Source organism: Astatotilapia calliptera, chromosome 16 (genome assembly GCF_964374335.1).
Source record: "Astatotilapia calliptera chromosome 16, fAstCal68.1, whole genome shotgun sequence".
NCBI lineage: Eukaryota > Metazoa > Chordata > Actinopteri > Cichliformes > Cichlidae > Astatotilapia > Astatotilapia calliptera.
Window position 1 is genome coordinate 11,218,462 of NC_137437.1, and position 14,320 is coordinate 11,232,781.

Sequence of the window (14,320 nt, forward strand, 5' to 3'; positions counted from 1 at the left end):
TTGAAAATAAAGTTAATCTGTCACATAAATACATACAGTCTAATAAGCAAGAGCTTGCTAAAACTCTAACCACTCTTAACGTGTACATATAAACCCATGATACTTGGTATCTATAAATGGGCACACAGCCAGTGGATCCTTCAGCTAGTCCTGCTATGATGAATTACCAGTATGGATACTGGGAGTTATGCAGCCAATGAACTGCTGTAACCCAGATTCCTTAAGATGGAGAACAGCGTGAGTTCTGGTTGAGACCTGAAAAGAAAAGTCATCTGTCTGCTTTCATGTAAAACACACCGAGGTTCCCTGACTGCACTGCCTGTGTGTGTGTGTGTGTTTTCACCTCACTCCGAGATGCAACAGCGCGATGGAGAGGGGTCAGCCACATGTTATCTTTGGCGTTGACACGTGCCCCTGCAGAGCAGAAACACAGCATGGCAAACACGGAAAAGATGTAACTTCACGTTTACAAAGCACTCTGGAAATTTCCTCACAGCTCCAGGAAACACCAGCCTTCCACTTCCATCAACTAACATGAGCCTTAGATGCATCCATACGGTGATTACTTTCACCAGAAAATGATGAAGCATATTGAGGGCGACAGTCAGGACGCTAGTGGCCGGGCTACGTAAAGTTTTAGCCAATTTAATATTATCAAAACAATGTAGGGGTTTGTTTGTGTGTTTGTTTTTAAATTGGACACGAGCTAACTGTATTTTATCTGGGATGCTTTAAATGTCATAAAGCTCCACATCTACACTCATTCAATAAAAAACAACAACAAAAACAGCTGAAATCTGCAAGAAAGACGTGGCGTGTTTTACCCGAGAGGATGAGGAGTTCGGTGATCTCGCCATCGCCCAGGAAGGCTGCTGCATGCAGCGGAGTGCGCTTCTCTGCATCCTGATGGAGGAACAGTGGTGCGTTATGAGACAAGTGACCCTCCCACATATGAGCACATGTCACACAGTTACAGTCCTAATTGTCTTCTGGCAATTTTCCCTCTGTGATGGTTTCTGTTATCTGCTTGTATGACTTTGCGGCTGTTTGATCGAGTCTCTGTGGTTGTTGTCGTGGGGGGGTTTGCCCCTTTGTGGTCGTTTCTGTGTCTCTGTGTGGCAGTTATATGTGTCTTTATGTTTCTTTGGGGGTGTTTTTTGTCTATGTGTGGCTCTTTTGTACATGCTTGCAGTTGTTCTGCATTTTTCTCGAAGGCAAAGCCAGTCTGCACAGCAACATTTAGAGCGCTCTGTGGAGTTTTCCTGTAAACACAAAAGCCTCTGTTTACATTTACCAAACATACAGCGTACCATCAACAGATGGATCTGATAACGAAATCTATAAGTATTTAAATCCAGTGCTATTTCCATTCATGCAGCTGGTATGAGGTCACAGATGAGTAGAGGATCAGTGACCTCGTGCTCAGAGCATCTCATTGAATAAATGCCCATCACACTGGCTGAGTGGGCTGACATAAGCAGAGAGGACAGCCCCGACATGTGTTGTGTATTTATACCCATATGAGCAGATGTGTAAATAAACACTCACCCTGAACTCTGGTTTTACTGATTCTTAACTCGGAGCCCTAATTCCCTCATTCTAAAACAGGAAGTGGGGGTTGGAACGAAGAAAAAGGTGGTTGCCACCGAGTCCAGTTTTATTTCCCTAAAAGCTGACTTTGGGCAAAGGAAACTTTTTCTGCACTAAAACATGCACGCTTACAGACGATGGCGAGAACACAAGTGCTTTGTGTGAATATTTGTGTCCTGGATGAACAGAGTTATGGTGAAACCACTTAAATTAGATTGATATTCTTTATAAATTCAGCACATGCAGGGTGAACTTTTTATCATGTGTCACTTATACACATCTGTCATGTTTATAAATGTAGAAACCAAGAGCTAAAAAAAAAAGAGCTCACTCTTCCTCCACTTCACAGCAGCAGCCAGTGAGGTAAATACCTGCATACAGTTTATTTGTGAATACAAACCATCTGCTCTGTGGAAAATATGAATAGGTGAGTGTTTCACATGCACAGAGACAGAATGCCTGTTTGGTGTACATGTGACCATACCAGAGCGTTGATGTCTTCAGACTTGTATATGAGCATACGGATCTCTTCAGAATCTCCACTGAAGATTGCCTGGATGAGAGGAGGCTGTGGGGACGAGAAAGAACAGTCACGTGACCACTACGGCCGTTACAAAAGGCTATGATCCTTCCCACGGTATGAAGTGCTGCCTATGTGTGCAGTACTTAAAGCTGCAGCGTGTACAAAAACTGCAGACTGTACACAAAAGAAATGCAAGCCTTCCCTTACTTCTTATATCTCCCGTTTCTCTGTGAGACAGAGAAACTACTGTGGAAAATTTTTGGTAGATACACATCACAAAAATAAAAAAGGGCTCAGTGTCTCCGATGCCCCTATTATTCTTTTCAGGATGAGAGAGGTGAGGTAAATACAGGCCCAAACAGCAGATATCAGAGGCTTTTGAGGAATGCAAAAACACAGAAAACTGGGACAACGTGTGGCGGACTTAAAGGCCAGTTTTTAGGTTCAGGTTCATGCAGGTTTTGCTAAACAGTATTAAAGCCAAATATGTTCTTTAAATGTTTGTATTAAATAAATAAATAAATTTAACAATCAAAATTGTCACGAGTGAAACAGCAGCCAATGTCCAAAGGCAAACCCTGAAAAGGAAGATTCTGACAAATTAGAACAAGTTCTGGTTCTTTGGAAGCAAAGTATGGGAATATCATTTTTCCTGATTACATTTCTGTTAACGATTAACCTGTTTTGAAACAAGCATGGATTAAATTCTGAAACACAATCATGATCTATGCACTGACATTATATAAACTCATGACTTTTTAAAACTGTACCTCTTTTTTCTACTTTAGCCTATGAGGATTGCAGGTAATGTACCCAGTTTAGGTTCAGTTTATCTCATTCTGCTTAATCTATTAAATTATCAGCTAGCTTTATTTTGTTTAGGTTATTGTATCTAATGTACAATAACCTAAACAAAATAAAGTCATTATCACTGGTGTTATACTATTTGGGCTAAAATAGCAGGTGATGTTAGCTTGTTCAGGCTAGCAAAGGAGCTAACTATTCTTTTTTTTAGGCTAGTATGTTATGTTGCTATGATATCATTGTCATAGCAACATCAGTAGCAGGTTAATATCATTACAAAAAATTTTAAGCATTAATATCTAAATATGTTTCTTTATTGTTATTTTTATAAATTATTAATATTCTGAAGGCGGCAAATTTGTATTGGGGAACAAGAGTAACAGGATGCTAAGGACTACCAGTTTTTAGAAAATGATTTTTTTAAAGACAACAGCAAATGCTCCCATTTGAAAACGTGAAAAACAAACAGATATAGCTCCTTTACTTAAAAAAATACTAAAAACACAATTACAAATATAGTCAAAATGTCTCAATTTAAAATTTTGCAAGATTGAAACCGAAATGTAGATGATGTGTAGATTGTGCTCATTGTGTTATTTATGAACCAGGCTGAGCAGAGGGAGGCCTCACTTCACTTCCTGTGCGTTTCTGCTACTCCTGCCTCACTTCCTGTTACACAGTCTCTCCTTCTCAGAAACCTGAGAGAGGAACCAACCACAGAGAAGTTTTTCACTTCTGCTTTAAAAAATACAGCACGCCACAACACTTCTTCCTCATCTGACTGTTTCATTCCCCTGAATGTAATTTTGCTGCAGCATCCATCATCTCACTCACTGCTGAGAGTGAAGGCAGACACGTGTGCACAGCATGTCGCAGGACTGTAGCTGTTACTTTTACTTGCAGTACACAGGAGTTGCTTTTCTACCACACTAATGTTTAAAGCTGCTAGTTCAGATCAGATCTAATGTGTAACACTGACAGAGTCACACAATAATGCAAATGAGCTCATCTATGCTCGTTCCCACACTCACAAAGTTGCAGTGATGGAGTCAGGATTATAGGCATATTTAGCTCGATGCTTAGTGGCTGTAACAAAAACACTCAGCTGGCATCTCTCAGGAGTTGGCTGGTACTGCCACAAGAAGGCAACGATTCATAGGATGTGTCAGGGGAATACCTTAGTAGAAAAGCTAGTGTCCTCTGTTGGGAACTCTAGTAAATAAATCCAATAACTCAGAGAAATGCTAAGTGAGAAATGCAGTGAAGCTTGAGGAAGACAGGTTTAGACAGGAAATGACATCAGGACTTGGCTTTCTGCACTAGTCTTCCTGGTATATCATCCCCACAGGCTATTTCAAACACAGGAGCTCATTATTGCAGCTTGCACACATACACGCACGCAAACACAAACACACACACACACACACTTCCCATTAGCCTTAAGGCAGAACCAATGTGACCAACATCCCGTTAGTAACCAATAACAATGAGAAAATGCTCTTCAACGTGCAGTGTCAGCCTGCCGGTAACAGCCAAACATATTTGGCCATAACATATGCCTTTTTGTGTTAAGGATCTAATAATTATATATTTTAAATAAAAAGTCACACTTCTTCTATTCTCAAGTTCAAGTATGTCAACTGTTTAAAAGGCCCAAACTCTATAAATCAGAGAAATCGAACACGTGCTCACACAAGAGCTACTAGAAGAAAATTTTTGCAGTAACTCTGAAAGCTGATGAATATTTTTACTACTTTTTTGGTGGTGACTACAGACCAAAGAAAGTCAGTGACGTTCAGCAGTTTCAAGTGACTACTGGCAAAAAAACAAAACTACTAGTGCCTTGAAGTAGGCATGTCCCACCTATCTCAACTTTGAGGTGTGCAACCAATGAGACTGCAGAACACATATGACTCTGTAATAAATACTTTAAAGGTTCTCCATTCACTAAAATTAAAAACAAAAGACAATGTTGATCTCTTTAAATGTTACTGTTTTATGACATCTACACCTGGTGTAATCCTCTACAAAGCCTGGATTTAACAACAGGTTATAGGGATGCGGGAGATGTTTTTAACACTAGTTACTAGTCAGGAGCCATTGTTGTTTGTGGAGTAGCAATGCTTCCAAAGGCTAATGTTAGCTTAACATTTATGAAAGCACCTGACCTTATTTTTCTTTGGTCTAAATCAGTAATTAATAGAACCCTGTTTGGGCCACAAACAGCAGAAGACGTGGAAATTCACTGAGCTTTATTTGTTGGTGCAAAAATGAAGCCAAGATGAAAGTTCCTTAAACCTAAATTCCACGTGAAGGCCAAAGACGTGGTTGCAAGACGACTAATGTTGTCCAGTTTAGATTCATCAATCAGCTACCATTAACATGTTTTGGCTTGTGCTATCCTGTTTAAGCTAATGGAGTGCTGCTTCTAAAAGCAAGCTGGGTCATTAGCATTCAGTACATGTGTTTTTTGGGGGAATTTCTGAACACTGATTTTACTAATCGTGAACAAGAACCGAGTGGAACCAGCTATTAGAACCTGAGGTTCTGGGCCGGTGCAGGACAATCCTCTCTCCACCTTATACTGCACAAACATCCTGCATCTGATTACCAATGTTTTCATTCCACTGGCATCCTCCAAACACACTAGCAGGCTAATCTGAAATATATGTGCTCTGCAACAATGCCTTAATTTCCGCTGATGCCTGAGGTAACAGGCCTCATACTGGCTCAGTCTCTTCTCCTCAGGCTCAGTGGCACACTTCAGACTTCCTCAAACAGTGAAAGCGTAAGAAGTTTCGTTTTGTCCTTGTAATTACCTGGAAACGTTCCTTGTAATTTCCTGAACACGATCCACTATTCAGCTTTGTAAAGACAATCCTATGGTTTGGGGCTAATTATAAAGAAAGTTGAGAACGTTTTGAAAGTTGAGTTTAACACGAACAATTACGTATTTGAAAAGGACAAAATCGTTCCCATTTACTTCTGTTTGCAGTCATTTTTAAAGAGGTCTCAATGTTTCACCTGCTTCAAATCGTGTGCACATCTACAACAGACACATTACTGTGCTTTGGCACAAAGTCAGAAGTCAACGACTTCCTGTACTTCCTTTGTGTTCTGCGATGAGGTTTTTTTTTACCCCACAGAGTCTTTCATTTCCACGCACGCACAAAAAACGAGAGAGAAAAAAAGTTGATGTTTATTCACAAACACATCCGAGGAATTTTAGACATGACGTCAACCTCGGAATCAATTCAGCAGATGACAAGTTAAAAGAGACGTTACAGCAGTGGGATTGTTATGGTACCCGCTGTTGATAAGCCCGGGATGAAAAGAAAAAAGTTTGAGGCATCCAGTTATCAGGCATCATCAGCATATCTGAAAATAACAGGAAGTGCTACACTTCTAGGTCATACACACAGACACACACACACACACACACACACACACTCTGACAGCAGCTCTTGCTTCCCTCAAGACATATCTCACATGGCCACATGAGAGCTCTGCAGAGAGATGCTGAGTCAGTTAACGTTGAAAAAAAATCTTAATGTGAGATTATGAAGGACCTCTGAGGGTCGTGATTCTCAAAGTCCTGTTTTAATAGGTGGTGTTGCTTTTGAATTTTTATTTACAAAATCACGTACTTTTACACTTCCATGCTCACATCTGCTCAGAGAGGTGTGTATCTGTGCTGCTGCCCACAGAGAGATCTTTGTAGTCACTGTGTATCTCTTCATTTTCTGCCCATATGTAGCTGGTTGTCTATGTGCAGCCATCATTTGTCTATTTGTAGCTGTTGTGTGTCTTTGTTATCAACAACTATCTCTTTGTAGCCAGTAAGTGTCTCTTTGTAGCAATATTGTGTCCTGTAGCTGTTACAAGTTTCTTTGTAGCCTTTAAATGTTTCTTTGTCACGTTTGTGATTCTTTTTGTAGCAGTTTGTCTAATTGTACTTTTTAACCAGTGTGTGACTGTAAAGTAACATAACAGTCGCAGACTGTGCCCGAGTTTTAAATGTAAATGTTCAAATTTATATTTCTCTGAACACCTTTAGGGCTGCTTGTTTATGACTTGTTTAAATAAAAATTCTTATTTTTCAACCTCTGCTGAAGAGTACTGTACACATCATGTCAAGTATGTCTCCTTGGGACAATTTAAATTTTTGGAGTTGGAGGTCATTTTGGAGGTCCTTCACAAGGAATCTGAAACATTACAGCACTGCTGACATACAGCCAGTAAGCATTTCTAACATTTTCATTGTGGGGCACAGGTACAGGGACCATACAAATGCACTCTTTGTCAAAATGCAAGCTATTAAATTCCAAGGCTTGGTGCAGCTTAAAACAGTGCAAATAATGTATAAAGTAAGAAATAAATTGCTTCCAAAAGAAATCTGTAAATTGTTCATAGAAAGAGAAAGTGGGTATAACTTAAGAGGGAAATGGAATTTAAAAATACAAAGTGCTAGAACAACTTTAAAAACTACATCTATCTCAATTGCAGGAGTTAAATTATGGAACAGTCTAACAGAAAAGAAAGTAAAAACATAAAACAGTTTAAATTAAAATATAAAAACCTAATTTTAAATAAGTATAAGAATGAGGAAAACGGGGTTAACCCAGGACGGTAATGTTGCTGGAAATGCTGTTTCAGTTCTTTTTGGGGTTTTTTTGTTTGTTTGTTTGTTTTTCCATAACTTGTGAATCTGCAAAGTTACACATTCTGTATTTTTCATATGAAAGAAACTATACTGTGGTGGGGTTTGCTTATTTCTTGTTTTTGATTTATGTATGTTTGTTTTGTTTTGCTTTATTTTTGTTTCATATGTTGTTTGTTTAATTTAAGACTAAAAGAATTTGCTCGATTTGTTGATATCTTGAAATTAACAAGAGCCAAACTGATAGCTGTGAATGACTTCAACTAATAATTCAAACCTCAAATTTAGTCTGTGTACTTTAAATTCAAAGAAAAAAGAAAAAAAAAGAAACACTGTGGTTGAAAAATTGAGTTTCAAAAAAATGGACAGGTTAAAATCATTTTAATATTATACTGAATAATTCATCAAGTAAATATTTCAGCCAGAATTCTACATAAAAATTGTCTGATTAAATCGCCTTCAAAGTAAAATATTCTCTAAGCTCCTCTTCGACATGTTCAAGGTGAAACAATCAGTCAATAAACAGAAAAAGAATTTCTTTAAGAAAAATTTTAAAACAATACCCACTGAACGAAGATTTTAGCTTTTTCAAAGACAACTTTAAATTTTGCGGTTTAATTACAGAGCACAATAGCTTCTGATTATCAGCTAGTTCATTAATTCACAGTTTACCACTGAACAGATTAGAAAAGCACTATATAAGAAGAAAAGCAGGATCTATAAGAACAAAAGACATACTTGGCTTTTGTTCATTTTTACCAAGAAGCAAGTTTAATAAGTCAGTTACAGATTAATTACACTATACTGTGTGCACCAAAATGCACATTTTATATGAGTGTTTTTAAAAGATTTTAAATGAAATGATGATAAATCATCTCATGGGCAAAAGATGGCCCAGAAGTAGAAGCAATACAATTTACATGGGCTGAGTGTTACTACTCTGCAGGCTTTCAGAAACTGGCCAATGGGTTTGAAGGCGGACTTTTAGGGAGGGGACCTTAAAGAGGAAGCAGCCTGATTCAGACAGGTTGCACTGAGAGGATGCATAAAGAGTCAGTGATCCATACTTACAACTGTGAACTGTGCGAGTCTATTTTAGCAAAGTCCAAGAATACAAAGCTTGAAAGTATTGTTTTCAAACTTAGGGGCCTTCCCTGGGACATACTCGGGTACTTTGACTTCAACACAGTAGTTACTGAAGACATTAACAGCTTACAGGAGGAAACAGAACAGGAAATGTGAGACAGATGAGCTGTCACCATTTTAACGACATTTACAACAAATAATAAGGCCATTTTCTTTTTTTAGTGTTGTGCTAATTTATTGATAGAGTCCTGTGCCCAATCTGTAGGGAAGGAATCTATTTTATTATTTTCTAGGCTGTATAAAACTAAATAGCACAACATGTGCTACTGAAACACTTTCCTACCACACAGGAGGAGAAATACTGTGCTTCTGCAGGTCTGGAAGCTAAGCTAACTGGCTAGCTGGTCCTACCTGGTCGGCCAGTTTGAGAACAGCCATCTCTGGGTCAGCTCTGGCTGCACATCCACTCCCTCCGACACCGCAGCACCATGCACGGTGCGATGCTGAGCCCCGCTCCGCCTCTCCTTTCTCCGCTCTTCCCACGGGACTTGAGGCGACTAGGTGTAGCGGTGTGGCTTTGTAGCTCTCTAGGAGTCTCACGGGCAGACGCTGAGGGTGATGGAGGCCGGGCCGAGCACCAGGGCCATCAGCCCCGTTCCACTGACGCTATCTGCGGCTACGCTGCTGAGCACAGTCGGCCGCTCGGAGTCGCTGGGAGGCGGGGAAGCAGGAACGGCTCGACCGACCGGTGTAAACAATCCACATTTATGGCTGCTGCTGCTGATCTTCTGTTGATGCTTCTGCAAGAATATTCCAAGCGTCTCTGCGAGCTGTACACCGCCCACAGAAGGCTCTCTATCCCCCAGACTGCACAGCCTGTAAGCCTCCCAGAGAGGCAGCCAGGGTGAAGTCAGCTGAACGGAGATCACACAGGAAGTTCGTGCTTGTCTCTTTAGATGCAGAAGTGGAGGAGAAGCTTCCTCAGCATCAACAACAAGCAGAATACCCCTCGCTGCTGCCATCCACTGGATACAGAGAGAGGCCGAAACGCAGTTACACGATCCAAAAATAAGTAACACAAAGCATGAAAAATGAATGCGTGTAAAGAGAGATGGCTGTGATGACTGCAGTGATGTAGGTTATATAAAGACGTAGTGTAATTTTCATTCCAGATATTTGTTCATGAATTAGTCCCACTTCAAGTGACAAATGTAATTTCTGATAAGATGGGCAGACATCAAGCACCATGTAGACAGAGCAGATTGTTCTTTGTGGACTAAAACCAGTTTAATCCATCCATCCTGCCTGGGAGCTCCATATTCCACATCTGCTATCCATCCTCTGCACATGTTCATACCATCTCAGGCTTGCCTCTAACGCTGTCTCCAAAATGCTCAATCTAAACTGTCCCTCCGATGTACTAATTTCTAATCCTGGTCATACTGAGATGAAAACTTTAACGTCTTCAGCTCTGCCACGTCCAGCTTGACTTCCCATCTTTTTGTTAGTGCTACAGTCTCCAAAACACACTACATGGCAGCAGGTCTCACTACCATCTTGTAAACCTTCCCTTTCACATTCATCTTCACCCACTCCACTTTGTTTGCACTCTCTTCTATACACTTCATTTCACTTTTATTTGTAGAGCACCAAAATCGCAACAGAAGCCACCTCAAAAAGCTGTGGTCTTTAAGGCAAAGACCCTACAATAATACTGAGAAAACCCCAGCAATCAAATTCCTCCTTTGAGAAGCACTTGGCGACAGTGGGAAGGAAAAGTTTTTAACAGGAAGAAAGCTCCGGCAGAACCAGGCACAGGGAGCGGCAGCTATCTGCCCTGACCCAGATCTTTGTGCTTTGTGCTTCTGATGGTTGAAACCGGGTATTTAAACTCATTTACCTTCACTCTCTGTAGTCCTTGCATGTTCATCTTTTCACTGGTCTATCTCTCATTCACACATATGTGTTCTGTCTTGCTTTTACTAACTTTCATTCCTTTTCTCTCCAGTGCATACCTCCACCTCTCCATACTCTCCTCCACCTGCTTCCTACTCTGCAAACATCCTGGCTGCCATCATCATCAACCTGTCCATTGCCGCTGTGAACAAGAAGGGGCTCAGAGCCAATCCCTGATGTAATCCCACCCCCACTTTGAACACCTCCGGCACTCCTTCCAGACATCTCACCACTGTCTTGCTGTCCTGACTTCCTCGTGCATTTCTACAGTTCCTCTTTCTCAAGATCCACAAAGAATTGACAGTCACAGTGCAACTCCCGACCTCTACACTTCTCTATTAACACCCTCAAAGCAAACATCACATCTGTAGTGCACTTTCTTAGCACAAAGCCATTCTGCTGCTCACTGTTCATCACCTCTCTTCTGCTCTACAGTTGTGGTGAACATTTTACACACTCCTGGTGTACAGGGACCTTGGTGGTCCGATCCTGGCTGCTCCAGTCTCAAGTCTGCATCCCTAAGTAACTAACTCATCTCACTTCCTGCCTACATTCTCCCCCGACACCACCTTGCAGTCTCATATGTTTTTCGGATTGCACTTTCTGTAGTAGAAGTACTCCACCTGTGTGCACCTTCCTACTTTCTTATAGATCATCCAACTTACTCCAGATTTCCTTTCTTTTCTACCTGAAACCCAACCTTTAGTGCACTGACCCCCACTGCTCCTGGCTTTGCTTCTCTTACACCTGGTCTGTGCAAGTCATATATCTATCTTTCCTTCTTTCCATCGTGTTATCCAGCTCTCTTCCTTTGCCGATCACAGTCCCTACATTTAAAGACCCAACTCTCAACCCCAAACTCCTGCCTTTCCTTCTCTCTCGTCTCTGAAGATGCCTTTCCCCTTTCTTCTTCTTCCATTGTCTGCAACAAACATAGTTTATGAACAGTGAGTACACTGGCTTGTGGCCCAGCCATGGCTGGGTTAGACTAAACTTTAGACCACATCTTTACCCTAAAACATTGTGATTTAACTCATGTAGATTTTTTTTTGTCCCTACAAGGAAGTTTTAGAGGGCAATACTTAACTTATGACTTACATTGTTATCCTGAATATTTCCAAACCTAAACTTAAGGTAAATATTCCCCCTAAAATATAACCATCTACCTTTTGGGGACTGACTTTTTTGTCCCAGTAAGGAAGTTAAGAAGCCACAGTACAAGTACACAGTCTGTGTGGTTTTCATGCATTTCTGTTAGTTGTGCGTTCTAAAGGTTATAACGGAAGGAAACTGAAGGAAGTACGGTGCTGTGCTGTCTCTTGAACTTTTACTCACAGAGAAATGTCTCAATAGACTCTGGATGGTTCTCGTAGGGTAAATAATAACGACACAAGTCTTTTTGTAGTCCAATGAAAAATTTAGCCAAACTGAGACCTTTAATTTATGAACAAATGTGTTAGCAAATCCTGACATTCAGAAGCTGATACAGCAAAATATGTGATCATACCAGTCACTTCCATAACTGTTGCATGAGACAACACAAAAATCAAGCCTATATTATTCTAATTTTAGCCAAATGTAATATTTTTTTAGGTAGAATATAACATGTAAGTTTACATACATGCAGCAATGATTTGCAAATCTCATAAAACCATATTTTTTCACAAAAGAACAGAGAAGATATGTTGGATGTTTAATTGGAGGGGGGGCGGGGGGGGATCACTGTGTAGCAACCCCTCTTTGTTTAACAGCAGTCCGATTCTTGTCTCATATTAGATTGTGGCTGCTCAACAGTCCTGACTCTTCTGCTATAAAGTCATTGGAAAAGCTGAAGTATGCAGTTTAGCATTGTCTTTCTGAAATATGTGAGGCCTTCAATGAAAAGTATGTGATATGGATGGGATTATATCTTTCTCTAAAACCAGTATATACCTTTTAGCATTACAGACATCCCCTAAGTTTCCAGATGGAACTGAGCAATGATAACAAGCCAGGTGGTCAGTCTATTCTTTAGTCTGGAGGATGCCCGGTTCATGATTTCCAGAAACGAATTTCAAAGTTCAGTTTATCGTGGGGCGATCGTGGCTCGAGTTGGCAGTTCGTCTTGTAATTGTAAAGTTGCCGGTTCGAGCCCCGGCTCCGACAGTCTCGGTCGTTGTGTCCTTGGGCAAGACACTTCACCCGTTGCCTACTGATGGTGGTCAGAGGGCCCGGTGGCGCCAGTGTCCGGCAGCCTCGCCTCTGTCAGTGCGCCCCAGGGTGGCTGTGGCTACAATGTAGCTTGCCATCACCAGTGTGTGAATGGGTGGATGACTGAATGTAGTGTAAAGTGCTTTGGGGTCCTTAGGGACTAAGTAAAGTGCTATACAAATACAGGCCATTTACCATTTTTTACCATTTATCTGAACACAGAAGAGTGTTCCGCTTTACCTTAGTGGATTTTCAATAAGCTTTCACCCAGGTGTTTCGGGATTCCTGATTCCTGAGTCCATGCAGTGATTACCTTAACATAATCATGCCGTCTGAGTGCTTGGAGGTCATGGGCATCCAATATTGATTTTATGGCTTGACCGTTGTGAGATTTCTCCAGATTCTCTGACTCTTTTGTACTGTACATGAGGAGGAGGAGCATCACTGTGAAACTGTTCCATAATTAATAGGCAGTGTTTTGCAGATTGGGGAAGATCTGTCCACTGTTACTTCTGAGAAACGATGCCTCTCTAAGATGCTCCTTTTCACTCAAGCAATGCTACCAGCATGTTGGCACTTACTATACCTCGTCAATGTTTTCCTTAAAAACAAACAGAAGTTTTGCTTGATTTACTCTGCTCTGCAGTAGCGTTGCTTTTCATCCACAGATAAAAATAATTTTTATCTTACCCTGGGTCTTGACACAGCTGTTCCGATTGGGTGCTGTAGCCCCTGGTTTTGATGACATGTGGGATGGTGTGTGGCTATTTACCACAAGAGGGACATCCACACTTAGTGGCATCATCTAGAGCAGGGTTAGGGAACTCCAGGCCTCGAGGGCCGGTGTCCTGCAGGTTTTAGATCTCACCCTGTGTCAACACATCTGAATCAAATCATTAGTTCATTCCCAGGCCTCTGGAGAACTTCAAGACATGTTGAGGAGGTAATTTAGCCATTTGAATCGGCTGTGTTGGATCAAGGACACATCTAAAACCTGCAGGACACCAGCAATCGAGGCCTGGAGTTACCTACCCCTGATCTAGAGGCAAGAGCAGAAAACCACTGGCTGAAACAGTGTTTAAAGCAGTCTGAAGCCTTTAATTTGTCTCACAAGGATTACTTGTATTTACACTGGCCTCATTATTTCAAACACCTTTAATGTGAGCATTGCATTTGTTTTTTATATATATATATATATATATATATATATATATACACACACATACATACATACATACCAGTACATTTCCTCAAGTACTCGACTTTTAAAGCACCACATTTATGATACGGGAGCAGATGTCTTATACGATGCTGCTTATAAAAAATATGTTTTGCTTTTGATACATTATAAAATTCAAACTAAAGCAGAATAGATGAATTCCAGTGAACAGATAAGAACTCAGTACATCCTCCTCAGCTCAGCAGAGCTTCACTCTTTGTGGAGGAATCTGGGTCAAACAGTCTGGATGAGTAGCAGCAGTGAGTGAATAGAGTACCTACAAGGAGGGGGA

At 40.8% G+C, this 14,320-nt stretch overlaps 1 protein-coding gene across 3 annotated transcripts in view; it reads right to left on the reverse strand.

The window, feature by feature from the left end:
* ankrd44 (ankyrin repeat domain 44) overlaps nucleotides 1–9,597 on the reverse strand; it is a 28,791-nt gene extending 19,194 nt beyond the window's left edge. For all 3 annotated transcript variants that reach the window (XM_026144544.2, XM_080290296.1, XM_080290297.1), the window contains exons 1-4: nucleotides 9,075–9,597; nucleotides 2,075–2,158; nucleotides 825–903; nucleotides 344–414 (exon numbers count right to left, since the gene is read on the reverse strand). In XM_026144544.2, coding sequence (XP_026000329.2) covers nucleotides 344–414; nucleotides 825–903; nucleotides 2,075–2,158; nucleotides 9,075–9,101 — 261 coding nt within the window. In that variant the 5' untranslated portion in view covers nucleotides 9,102–9,597. The remainder of the gene's footprint in view (nucleotides 1–343; nucleotides 415–824; nucleotides 904–2,074; nucleotides 2,159–9,074) is intronic.
* Between the last annotated feature and the right edge of the window lie 4,723 nt (nucleotides 9,598–14,320).